This window comes from Pantherophis guttatus, chromosome 2 (assembly GCF_059756535.1).
Source record: "Pantherophis guttatus breed Tessera chromosome 2, ASM5975653v1, whole genome shotgun sequence".
Classification (NCBI taxonomy): Eukaryota; Metazoa; Chordata; class Lepidosauria; order Squamata; family Colubridae; genus Pantherophis; species Pantherophis guttatus.
In genome coordinates this window covers 32135171-32148544 of record NC_142064.1, presented here as the reverse complement: position 1 = coordinate 32148544, position 13374 = coordinate 32135171, and the positions used below count along the sequence as shown (strand labels likewise).

The 13374-nt window shown below is 35.6% G+C and overlaps 1 protein-coding gene across 1 annotated transcript in view; it reads right to left on the bottom strand.

Annotated features, from left to right (window-relative positions):
* The window catches only part of NLN (neurolysin), a 33890-nt gene that overhangs the window by 12490 nt on the left and 8026 nt on the right, over positions 1–13374 (bottom strand). Inside the window, exons 2-6 of the mRNA XM_034440999.3 lie at positions 12694–12950; positions 11405–11553; positions 2970–3077; positions 988–1090; positions 233–393 (exon numbers count right to left, since the gene is read on the bottom strand). Of these exons, the coding sequence (XP_034296890.1) occupies positions 233–393; positions 988–1090; positions 2970–3077; positions 11405–11553; positions 12694–12950 (778 nt within the window). The remainder of the gene's footprint in view (positions 1–232; positions 394–987; positions 1091–2969; positions 3078–11404; positions 11554–12693; positions 12951–13374) is intronic.

The following is a 13374-nucleotide window of genomic DNA, read 5'->3' as shown; positions in this document are numbered from 1 at the left end:
ATTTCTAAGACTCCTCCTATTTGAACATGTAGTTATATATGGTGATGTATTTATCACACAAGTATATTATAGATTATTTTTTAGAATATTAATAAAGGACATAAATCTGGAATATTCAATTTAGAAAGCATATGCTTCTAAATTTAACATAGTCCTTCACATATATAGCTTTGTTAGTACAGTCCTTATATTTTATTTTGATCTGTTATGAATGGGAAAACTTTTTTCATACCTCTCTGCACCTGCTGTTAAAAGAAGTTTCCATTTTTCGTCTGGTATCTGGAACACTGCACTTCTTCATAACAGGAAAATAGTGGGGATATTTTAAGGTAACTTTATACTTGTCAGCTTCAATCTTCTCTAAACTACTGATAAAATCATCAGGCAGGTTACCTGAGAAACATATTTCACTATAGGATTAATATAAGGATATATTTTTTCAGACATGTCTTTTAACAATAATCAAAAATCATTTTAAATGTTTAGCAGCCAATAGATTTCTACAGACAAAGGCATTTAAGGAACTTTGAAATATAAGTTGACTGCCTGTATCTCCCAATGAGTAAGCAACGATTTTAACAGTTAACTGTCCATATTACAGTAATCATGCTTATTCTATTATTAACAAAAAGCAAAATTGTAGTTATCTATTTAAATGTGTTGTAATAACAATAGAAACTTAAACAGGTATTTATTTTCTGAAGTTAAATAATAAAATATTTAAAATCAAGGTAGAACCTTTTCAAGAACACAGGAACAAGTAGCCAAGACCGGTAAAAGAAAATTATATAGAGTTATGGAAAAGTGGAAGGTTACCTTATAAAAAGGGAAAATCACATTGAACTGATTAAGGTTAATAAACATATGAAACAATTTTAATATAGCATGAAAACTTTCTGTATTGTAATACTAATTCTACTGTTTACCAATATGATGGTACTATTGAAATATAGATATAACTCATAAATAGCAAATAGAAATACTCACGAAGTTCATTTTGAGAAAATATCAGAAATGTGTTATCTTCATTGAGATTTTTGCTAAAATCTATACATAATTCACTCAGCTTCTGCTTGATTGTCTTGATTTCCTTAATGTCAATCCATATATAAAAAGCAAAATATTACATTAAAGGTATCACTGTTCATTACTGAAGTCGTTTCAGTTCGTTACTGAAACAAGTGCTTCTCAAGGTGGGCTGTCCCTAATGTTCTGCATGAACACGGAACAGTCTATGTCTATGAAGAAGCTGCCATGAGTCTCCTACAGTAGGGGTCTCCAACCTTGGCAACTTTACGACTTCTGGACTTCAACTCCCAGAATTCCTCAGCCAGCGCATGCCAAGTTGCCAAGGTTGGAGACTCCTGTCCTACAGAACACAAATGCCTTAACATTTCAAAGAGAGATGCTTTCCTTATGCCAACATGCTTTGTGAACAATCTCCTTCCATTGTTTTGTTTTCAAGAACATGGCCCAATTTTATTTATTCTTATATTCTCTTCCCATCTTTGGCACACAGTTTAAAGGGAACAAGAATACACATCTTTTATGACTTTAGGAAACTACTATCTTTTAAGTACTTTTCTGAACTATGGCCCCATAGCTGGATAAGAAAGAAATATGATAAACGTCTTTACTAAAGTATTATATAAAATAAATTCCTAGTATTCATTTAGTACATCATTTTGACATAAGTCACTATGGTGTGCCCTCAACTAAAAGAAACACATTTAATTTAAGTAGTTCTTAATTTATCCATACATTCATATATTTAAGATAACAGGTTACATACAGTCTCAAGCAAGGAACAAACTTCTGGTCATCCAACATATTTTACCATCTCGTAGGCAGAAATTGGAAAGGCTGGAAATTATGACTCTCAGCCTAGAGAAACGACTATTCAAACATGGGACAAATGCAAATGATGGAAAATGAGTCAAAAGGAAAAGGCTAGGATTTGTATCCTGAGGGCACACCTATAGGCTGGATACCTATTCTCTAGAATCTTATGGATATATATTTACTTTTCTTCTTGTCTTCAATAAAGCAATTTATCTATCAGCGTTGCCTCTTTGAAAATTACTGCTTCAGTATATGGGTGGAGCTGAGAAGTACTGGAAAGAAATCTCACACTTCTACAGATTCCTAGTATGCCTATAATCTGCTATGAAGCCCACCCAACCACCCCAGTTTCATTACAGTTTTGAGAGGAGGTTTGCAAAAGAAGAGTTGTCATTAATGGATGCTGTTCCATGAGTGGATGAACAGACTTTAATACCACCCAATATCCATTGGAATTAAGTTTCCTTGAATATGTCTAAGTAGAAAGTTGTCAATAATGCAAGGGAACAATTAGCTAATTAAAAAAAGTGTCGTGTTTAACACTACAGAATTAGGATACTTCAAATCCCTAATCAGTCATAAATCTTGCTAATTAGTTAATTAGTTTTAGCTTAATGAATATTGTATGACTATTCTTTAGATCTATATTGTTGAGTCTTAAGTTAATGTTTGTTGTTGGCTATACCGGACATATACTCAAAGGAAATTATGGCTATGCACTGTTCAAATAAACTAAGAAGATATGAAACAAATATGGAAATATAATAATCCCACCCAATAAGAAATGCAAAAATCCAGGGCTACCTGGCAAAATATTCTTACCATAACTTCTAGGTAAATCTTTTATGAGATACATACATTTTAAAAATATTAAATTCAGAAGAATATAAAACAGAAGAGTCTAACTAAGAGTTAGACCATAAAATTATATCATTTGAAATAGTCTTTTATCACTTTTATTCTACAGAATTTGCAATCTTAGAGTAAGTAGGAAACCAAGGGCACCTTTGTATACGATTTCAATGTGTTATTTGTAAGACTTATTAAAGTTAAAATTAATATACACATACTTTTGGACAAATATGATTTTTCCCTTTTAAAAAAATGTTGAATTATGCTACACTTACATTCTGGACTTCTGCAGGAAGGTGAAGCCCATTCCTTTCCCCCATTTTTATTGACTTCTCTAAGTATCTTTTAGCTTCTGGTTTTAAAATCTCAGGGTTACACATTTGCTGAAATGTAAAGAAATAATAACATTTAATATATTCAAAGTTCAGTATTAAAACATAAGTTGTATTTCTATATAGAACATGAAATATTTTGTTTGATATCAGAAGAATAGTTTGACACTGTGAATTTTATAGTCAGTGATGCATGCCTGTTCAGCACCAAAAACAGTTCTGGCAGAACAGATTCCTATTTTCCAAATTTCTCATATTTCCTAAATTGGATTAGGAGATCCCTTTAAAAAAAAAAAAAAAAGGTAATATAGCTGGGGTATAAAGCTAGTGTTAAACAGCTCCAGTTGTATTCTAACAGCCTCATAATATTGAAGACTAGATGTGTAGATCACAGCGAGAAGCCAAGTGTAAGACACAGTAGCTTGCCTTAAATCACCTAGTAATTTGTCCCAGAAGCAAGATTGGAAAAGAATATGTCTCTTATTTGAAATAGTGAACTAATGAATCCAGCTAGCCATTTCCTATTGGTATAAAAAACTTAATTGTTGCCCATCTGTCTCACAAATATGCATGGAATTGGTACCAGGTGAAAAAATTTAACTAGTACAAAACTCCTATTTATCAATTAATATTCTTTCAGAAATATGCTTAATACCAAAATAATTTGAACAAACATTAAAAGCAAGTAAGAAAACATTGCCTAATATCTAAGACAGCATATTATTAAGATCCGAAGCCATTTTTGAAAAAATCAGATTTGTCTCAATTAATTTGCCATTTATAGATATTACAAGGAACTATTGTCAGGCAAGGAGTAACGTCGAACCGCTTTAACTCGGGATGCTGTAAGGCTGACTAAGAACACATAAGATTTGTGCTTTTAAAAATGTCCCACCCTTAGTTTTCTTTAAACTAGTACCCACCATCATTCCACATTCATTTAAATTCAAAATTTTCCATTAAGACTTCTATTTTTACACGTCTCTCAATATAGACCAGCTGCAACACATCAACTTAGCAGCATCTTTGGGAGGAGATTGTCCTCCTATTTTCATTTAGCTTTGGTGGACATGTCCTTTCTTCCACGTCCCTAGGAATTATATGTTCAATATCTGAATATATTAATTAATGTTTGTATTTTAATAATAGCAAATGGTAACAAACATTCATAGCCATTAAAGGCAAACTCAGCTCTAACAAATTCATTCATGTTTGTACCTTAGTACTGAAATATCATGAAAGATTAACATGATTGTGTTTATTTTGTGATACCCTTGTTGACTAAGACAATTTAGAGCAAGAAGAGGAACCATTTCTTCTATGGGCTAGTAAACAAACTATGGATTAATTTTTTTTATTCAGCATAATGTATGAAGTCTTGGTTGGAGAACCAGAACATTATTTGCCTCAGCAGATAAATACTGCATTCTTCTCATTCTAAGAATGGATCTGGGAATAAAATTGATTGATGGGAAGAAGAGTTAAAACTATTTCCAACCAGGAGTGTTGTTTTTCTGCAGCTTTGAAGGTAGGAGGGAGATTTCTTTTCAACTATCAATCCTGAAAGCTTACTGAAGATGAATACTAACAGGCCACCTTCAACAAATGTTTACAAATACACCCACTTTTTGGAATTGCTTCTCTGTCCTGTTATGCTCTTCTTTATACAATGATGCTTTTTTGTGTATATTTGACATTCAAAATTCACCCCATTTGAGAAAATGTTTACATCTGATAGATATTCTATGACCATGTAAAAGCATCAAAGGTTGCAATTCTCAGTGAATGTGCTTTTTGGATATGCTATGATGGAATAGTTCAGAATATGGAAGGACTGATTCAGAAGATGTGTGCTAAGCAAAATTATACCCAGTTTATAAACTCTTGCCTGTTTCTTGGATTCTATTACTACATAACTCTATACTGGATAGAATATATCTTTATTTTAATTTTTGTGTGATCCATTAAGACTTAAAGTGATGAGCAGATGGATCCACTGTTATCATTCTAAAAATACAGAGAAATGTTGGTAGGTGATATGTAAAAGGACTTTCTGTTCCTTAGAACGTCAAGGTTTTTTTAATGTTTTGAGACATGGGAGTTCAGAAATGGAATGCATTGTGGCAGAGAATCACATGAACTGCTTTCTTTGAGCAGAACCTTCATTCAACAAAGAGGCTGAATTCATTAGCTGCACAAGCCAAGCCGGATGCTTCTTTTCTGCTCATCAGCAAAAACGGAATCAAATTGCAGGGCAACACCTCTAGGCAACTGAGCGTCTTCTATTGAAAATCATCCGTTTTAGAGACAGGCTTCCCGATGGAGCATTGTTTATTCATATAAAAGGAAAAAACAATGCTCCAATGAACAGCAAAGGAATGGGCCACAAAGGTAATTCAGCTGTCATCAAGACTTGAAGAAGCCATTTAATCGGCTGTCCTTTTATGTACAAAAAAATCATATAACAGTTGTCAGACAAATAACCAATGATGAATAGATTCTATGGAAAGTGTTAAACATGGAATAAAGGTTTTATATTATTGAAGCTCATTAGATAGTTTTACAAGTTTAGTTTAAAGATAAATTGAAACAAAAAAGTGAGGTTCTTGTTGACTTATTAATTACAACTATCTCCTCAGTGTACAGATGCAGCTGAAATATAGTATCTGTCTACCTCCCCCTCTCCAAAATCCTAATTTCCTGTTAAATAAGGTTGAAACTGATATAAGGTAGTGACATCCACTATTCTTATTCCAGTGTCTATAGACTGTACTTTTGATGTATGACTTCACATATTCTTGTAAGTAATAAAACAAATGAAAATGGTTATTCCTTAGAAAATAAAATACATTATTGGATGTTAGTGATCTCTCAAGCAGGCTGTTTTCTTTAATTAGTATCATAGATATTCAATCTCATAAGTCACTGATTATGGAGAAAAATAGTCAGGCATTTTGGGTCATGAGCAGTATAGTGAACATGGACAAGAGAAAGAAAAGCAGAGGGTTTTCTGAAGAGGAAAAGAAAAAGGTAATAACCAAGCATTGTAAGGATAAAGACTACAAAACCATTTCCAAAGAGGTTCGTATTCCTAAAGCACAGCTGCTAATATCAAAAACTTTAAAGTCCCCAGGACCGAAGCCAAGCCCCCTAGACATGGTCACAAGTGGAAAAATGACCCCAGACCGAACAGAAGGATAGTTTGAATGGTGTAGAAAAACCAGTTTAGAAAGAAAAGTTTAAAAGAAATTCTGTCTGACCTCCAAAGATCAAGATACAACAATATCAAGTTACACCATCCATCGTCTCACTAAAAGACGCCGCCATGAGAGAAGATCCAGGAAGACTCCTCTTCTAAAAGGCAGACACACAACAAGTCAGTCTGGAGTTTGCTAAAATGAATGTTGACAAGTCACATTTTCTAGGAGAATGCCCTCTGGAAAGATGAAAACAAATTACAGCTTTTTGCTAAGTCACAGCAGCTATAAGTTCACAGAAAAAAAAGTGATGCTATTAAAGAAAAGAACACCATTGTTTACTGAGAAACTGGATTCTTTGAATCTGCTAGGGTACAAAGAAATCAGGAGATCATTAAGACATTTTGGAGTGAAATACAATGCCCATTCTTAGAAAATTCAGTCACAAGTCATGTGGATAATGACCCAAAACATATATGTAAGAGAACTCAAGAATGAGACTGTAATCTACACATTGTAAAGAATGGGACTGCCTCTGTAAATGGAACTGCATGGTTTGTATAAGGTTTCCTGATTTATTCTCAGTTTGATTTCCACTTACACATTTAAATCACAGAACAATAAGCAAAGAATCGGGCCTTAGGCTATTAAGCCACAAAGAAGAGGGAGTAAGCTATTCTCCAAAGCACCTGAGGGTAGAACAAGAAGCAATGGGTGGAAATTAATCAAAGAGAGAAGCATCTTAGAACTAAGGAGAAATTCCCTGACAGTTAGAACAATTAATCAGTGGAACAACTTACCTCCAGAAGTTGTGAATGCTCCAATACTGGAAGCTTTTAAGAAGAGGTTGGATAACCATTTGTCTGAAATGGTGTAGGGTTTCCTGCCTAAGCAGGGGGTTGGACTAGGAGACCTCCAAGATCCCTTCCAACTCTGTTATTCTATTCTATTCTATTCTATTCTATTCTATTCTATTCTATTCTATTCTATTCTATTCTATTCTATTCTATTCTATTCTATTCTATTCTACTTCTACTTCTACTTCTACTTCTATGCGCTCATGTCCAATTAGGTATTGGCCACCAGTGCAGAGGTTTCAGTATAAACTATATACTTTATAAACTCCCTGCTTCACTTTCTGGGCATAGCCTAACAGGAATGAAAGAACCATATACTAGTGCCCAAATTACCCCTACAAAGTAGTCCAGAAGGACACCACAGATGTTAATATTGTAATCCAGAAGGATTAGCAGAGACACGCTTTCTTTATCCAGTTTCATCAACAATTCACCCATCAACTGAAGTTGTTTCAGAATCATAATCCGGTTGAAAAATTGGGACCAGATTGACTGATGAGGTCTTAATGCTACATGACCACATAACATAGTGATGACAATCTTGGCAGTCCCAGTTGCTGTCATAACCCCAGGACTGCATGGGTTATTAAGTGGGGAAAAGCTGGGGTCCCAGCCAAGGAGCATGGGGGGATGAGTGGCTGTGGGCAGGTGCCTACAATGCAAACAGGCCATCAGAGTGCCAGCAAGGACCATGGGCAGGGAAAGGAGTGCTGCAGATGGACGCACACTAAGAGTGCAGGTAGAGGGTACTATGCTGGGATCTTGTACTCTGTAGTATGGCTCCTTGGCAGAAAATGCAACAAGATAAATTTTTGCCAAGACTTGTGACTTTCCCTGTCAGCTTTCCCATTGTTTTTTCTTGCGAGAAGCCAAAGGGAAGGTCACAAATGACACTAACGTGACTGTGGGACGCTGCAACTATCCGAACTGTGAGCCGATTGCCAAGTGGCTGAATTGTATTCATGTGACTGCAGGGTTGCTACAATGGTTACAACTTCATTGACCAATCATTAAGTACCTCTTGTTCAGCACCATCATAACTTTGAATAGCACTTAGTCTTATATACATTCTTGCAACGTTCTCTAAATGGTTTACAGAATCACTTATTGCTGTCTGGTAATAATAAAAACTGTTGATGGATTTCTTTGTTGGATGATCCTAATTTATTCATATGCACACATTCTTGAACTGCACAAGCTGGAAAAGATTCAAAATGATAGGACAAGTGATTGCTGAAGTTACATCCCAATGCCGGAATCTAAATCAAGGCAAATCTAATCAGTTATGTTCATAAAGAATGATACAAATTGTTGACAGCATGCCATCAATTGTTCTGGCGCTCTCTATTAAGCATGTTGCATATTATGGGAGACCAATGCCAGTCTGTCCTGTGCAACACAATGGAGATAGAGAAGTGTTCCTAACTCCCTCCTCAGCCATAGAATAATAATTTAACTGGGCATTGACATGACTCCCACATTCTATATAATCTGATCCATCCATTTGGTTTACTCCATTCAACTCCCTAGAACAAGTAGGATTACTATAATGTGGCTTTATGAAGGTACTCTTTAGAAGCAAATGTATCCACGTTCCACAAGTTAACCAGGCATGAGCACTATCACAGTGTACGAAATATCTATTTCTACTAAACTATTCACATCCACCAGGCATTTAGGCTGGACATTTAACTATACAATCCTCCACCCCTGAAGACTGAAGACATTTATATGAACTGTCAGTCTAAAACTGACCACAGAATGATCTGGCATGATGACAAGCACATACAAGGTCTTCCATCTTACAATTTCTAGTTCTATGCAAACACAAAAGCAGTGACTCCAGCTATTTCAGATCTGCAATTCTTTAAATCCCAGACCTGGGTGATGCAATCTTAAGTAAATTGACTTTGTTGGAAGCAAACAGTGAAAGGTCTGATTGTGAAGAAAATACTTTTCTACAGGCAGCAAGCAGACTGACAGATGCATTTTCCCTTTCCCTCACTGTCTGCTTGGGCTTAGCAGTTTCTATTCACAAGGAAGGTTGCTGATGTGGCTGCATACTGGCTGGCCAGCACCATCAGGGGAAGAGGAACAAATTTTTGCATTAGCAGAAAAGCAAACTTTTCTATTATAGGTTTATACCAACCAAATACACTATATCTCTATGCATCAACAGAAAGGTTCAGATTGGGAATCAAACTGAATCCGGGCAATAAGTTACCTGATTTTATTGTAAAAAGTAGAAAAGTAGCCGAGCTCAGCATGATATGATATTGGTTGTGGCTGCAGGTTGAAATGACATCTCTGCACTTTAAAAAGGCTGCATGGAAACAACCAAGACCAGCGTGGCTGCTACCAGCTCAAATGGTGCCTCCTTGGCCTTCCCAAAGTTGTACAGGGAAAAAAGGAACTATCCAGCTGGGAAAGCTATACAGAAGCGCCTGACTAGCCAAACCCCGCTTCTCCTGTATCCTGTCAGTATTTCCAGACGGCTGTTTGAGCAGACACAAACAGGTGTCCATAGCTGGCTAATCTATTACCTACATCTTGAATTCTTTTATGATGTGATTCTTCTGTAATAATAATAGTCAGACTGGCTGACTCATTCGCCACACGTGAGAATTGGAGTTAAAGGCAGAGTTAAGTGTGGGCAAATAGCCTACCTAAAATGTTGCTTGGGAGCTCAGATACTATGTAGCTGCCCTGCTCACTGCTCATCTTGGATCTTTAGAACAACCCTGCAGGCAGCCTGAAGGCAACTAGCTCTGAAACAAGAAACGCTGGGGCAACCATGACGATGCCAATTTCCAAAGTGGGCATAAGGATAGACAAATTGGCAAACTCCACCTGAAAGGGTCAAGGTATATTAAACCTTTGAGGTAATCCAGACAAGAAGCACAATGAATATTAGCTCTATTTCAAGATTACTTTAACAGAACCTTGCGAGTCTGAAAATACAGGTAGTCCTTGACTTGCAACAGTTCATTTAGTGACTGTTTAAAGTTACAACAGCACTGAAAAAAGTGACTGATGACCATTTTTCACACTTATGACTATTGCGGCATCCCCATGGTCATGAGATAAAAATTCAGGTGCTTGGCAACTGACTCATATATATGACAGTTGCAGTGTATCAGATTCATGCAATCACCTTGTGCAACCTTCTGACAAGCAAAGTCAATGGGAAAACCAGATTCAATTAACAACTGTGTTACTAACTTAACAATAGCAATGATTCACTTAACAACTGTGGCAAGAAATATCGTAAAATGGGGCAAAACTCACTTAACAAATGTCTCGCTTAGCAACAGAAATTTTGGGCTCAATTGTGATTCTAAGTCAAAGACTACCTGTATTCCTCCCCTTCTTTCTTTTTTATTTTCTGAAAAACTAGGGAGGGTCCCTTCTGAAATGCTTCCCATGTCCTCTCTGCTTCTATGTGCTGAGATGCCTTTTGCATGACAGTTGCAGCTCTTCCTTCTGTCTCCCAAAGTCATTCCCACATACCATTATAGGATGCTGTTAAATCAACTCAGCCTATCTTCAATAAACTGTACCCACAAGGAACAATGGGGTAAAGGGGGCTTGTATCAGATACATGCTCAAACACAATACAGTGCTAAAAAGCCTCAACTCAGCCTTTCTGTGGGTCTCCTATATTGGCTAAAAGAACTCACTCAAAATAATATTAAGAAATTCAATCTATTTTAGAAGGGTCCACAATTTTCCAGAAATTACACTGATAGCTTTGGAGGGTTTTTGAATGTGAATCTGCTTCTGATGAACACGTGGCTGTAGTGACTGAGTGTATCTTTCATCAATTCTGTTAACAATTTTACCCATTTTTGCAGTGGCCTTTTTAGGAATGCTAGCCCTAGCTAAGTCATTTATGACATACACCCACACACCCTTCCTTTATTTTGCTACCAAAAATGAACTAAACAAGCTAATGGAAAGCAGAGCCATTAACAATTAATTTTGATGGACACATCTTAGTTCCTGAATTATAGTCTGTGTGCTATAAATATCAAATTTAGGAGCACTGTTCCCCAACTCTCAGCATGTTTTATGAAACTTCAAGAATGTACTTATGCAGCCATTATAGTTTTATGTGTACTTTTCACCTAATACTGCAAGGCTCTTATGTTTTTCAACTTGGTAACTTCTTCAGGTATTTAATAATATTACTGTAGTGCCTCTTCTGTCATTTTCAAAGAGATAGCAATTGACAAAGATGATGAAAGCACTGACTATCCAAACTGCAATGCTTTTCATTATAAAGAGTTCTGCAAATAACCCGTAATCTTTATTTCTAATTTACCTGTAAATGGACAATCCTTTGGAACACATCCTTTCTCATGCTCATCTCAACATCAAAGTGTGAAAGCTTTTTATCAGCTTCGGTACTTGCCGCACGGACATCTTTATCAGGGGATACGTGTTGTGGGAAATCCAATATGCTCCTTTCCACTATCAGAAGAAGGAAACAAAAACTTTCAAAGAAAATACAGTAGACTGATTTACTTTGAATATTTGAAGGGAGAGATCTTCCCATTACAAATATATCATTTGAAGTTTTTAAACTATGGTTACTAAGACATCTACTAAATCAGGGCTGTCAAACAGTGTGTGTCACGCACTGGCCATGCCCATGCCCGGTTTAGCGAAGGGGAAAAAAGTTCCGATACGTGATGCCGTCATCACGTGAGTTTGATACCCTGTACTAGATAAACACCAGAAACTTTTGTAGGATATCGAGCTGCTACAAAGACAAATACATAGTTAATAAACAAATGAGTTATAAATGAGAACAAGAACAGCAGCAATAATAAAAACGCTTTATTTTATAAAAAATGCCTTTAGTAAAAAAAACCATACAAAGTAGTTAGCGTTTAAGATATCTAATTTAAATTCAGTAATACTAGAGTAGACAAATGATGGGAAACTAGTATCCTTCTGCCTAATGAACTACAACTTCCAGCTCTCAAACCCTGAAGAACCCGGAGCGTTTTTCCACACTGGCCCTGTTACCTAGATTTATGGTAAGTTTAGTGTTGAGCAGCTTCTAAAGCACAATAGTTTCCAATTTTTGGAAGACAAGTTTTCAAAATTTTAAATCATTTTTTTAACATTTTTGGTATATTTTTTTACTGAACACCGTATTAATTCAGAAGCATGAGAAAGGGAAAAATATTTACCTGCAGGGAGTTATTTCCAATTAGTTTATATGGTAGATAATTTTTGTAACACTAAAATATAAATATCCATTTTTATCTATCCCCTTCCCCCCATCATCCAGAAGTTCCGATCACAGCTCAATGAACTCCCCTTTTTTTAAAAAAACTTTAACTACCTTGTGAGGCAAGGTAGAATAAACAGACACAGAGTGACTTTAGATTTCTAGGCAAATTTTCAAGGCATTCTAAAAATGCCAAAAAACTTACAAAGAAATTATGGTTTGGTGCTATATGTGATTAGACCAATGTTTTGCCATAAGTACTTTTACTGTAAAATTACATTACACAATCTTTTCTTCTATCTCAGATTTTAATTTCCTTCTTATGAAGCCAATTGAGAGTGATACCAGTTATCAGTCTAACTATACCATACCTGAATATTCCACTTCTAAATCTGCTAGAGTCTGTACGGTGTTCTCATAAGTGATTTCTTCCATATCAAGTATGCCAACTTTGTCATAAACTTGCTTTGCTTTCTTGATAAGTTCTTCAGTTTTTGTTCTAATCTGCTCAGGTGAGAGATCCCATTTCAGGAAATTTTGGTCAGCTCCACTGTAAGAAGACACCTTGAGAAATGATGTAATCTCTGTTCCTAATGTCATTTTGAGTAAAATCCTTGAGTTTCTAGCTCTGCAATTTAAAATAAAAGAGTAAGACAAAAAATTAATACTCCAGCATACTCAATTACAAAACCCAAAGATGAAAACAGAGACAATAGATGTAACTGTCCATTAAGGGGAGATGAAAGATCATAGTGTTTTATGGATAAGTATTATTTGCTAAGAAATTATATTGAAGGAAAATATGTATTCGGACAATATATCCAAAAGAATGTTATAGATGAAACTAAAAGAAATCATTTTGGGAAACTATAGTAGTGGGGAAGAGAGTGAATAATTGAGTTCACACATGCTTTTATTAACTACTATTTATTGAATAAACTATAACAGACAGGTTCACACAACCTGCTAAGTCATGGGCATCCACAGAAGCTTCTTGCTCTTATCAAAATGATGAAAGCAATGTTGTGATGAAAACTGTACTATTTAATTGG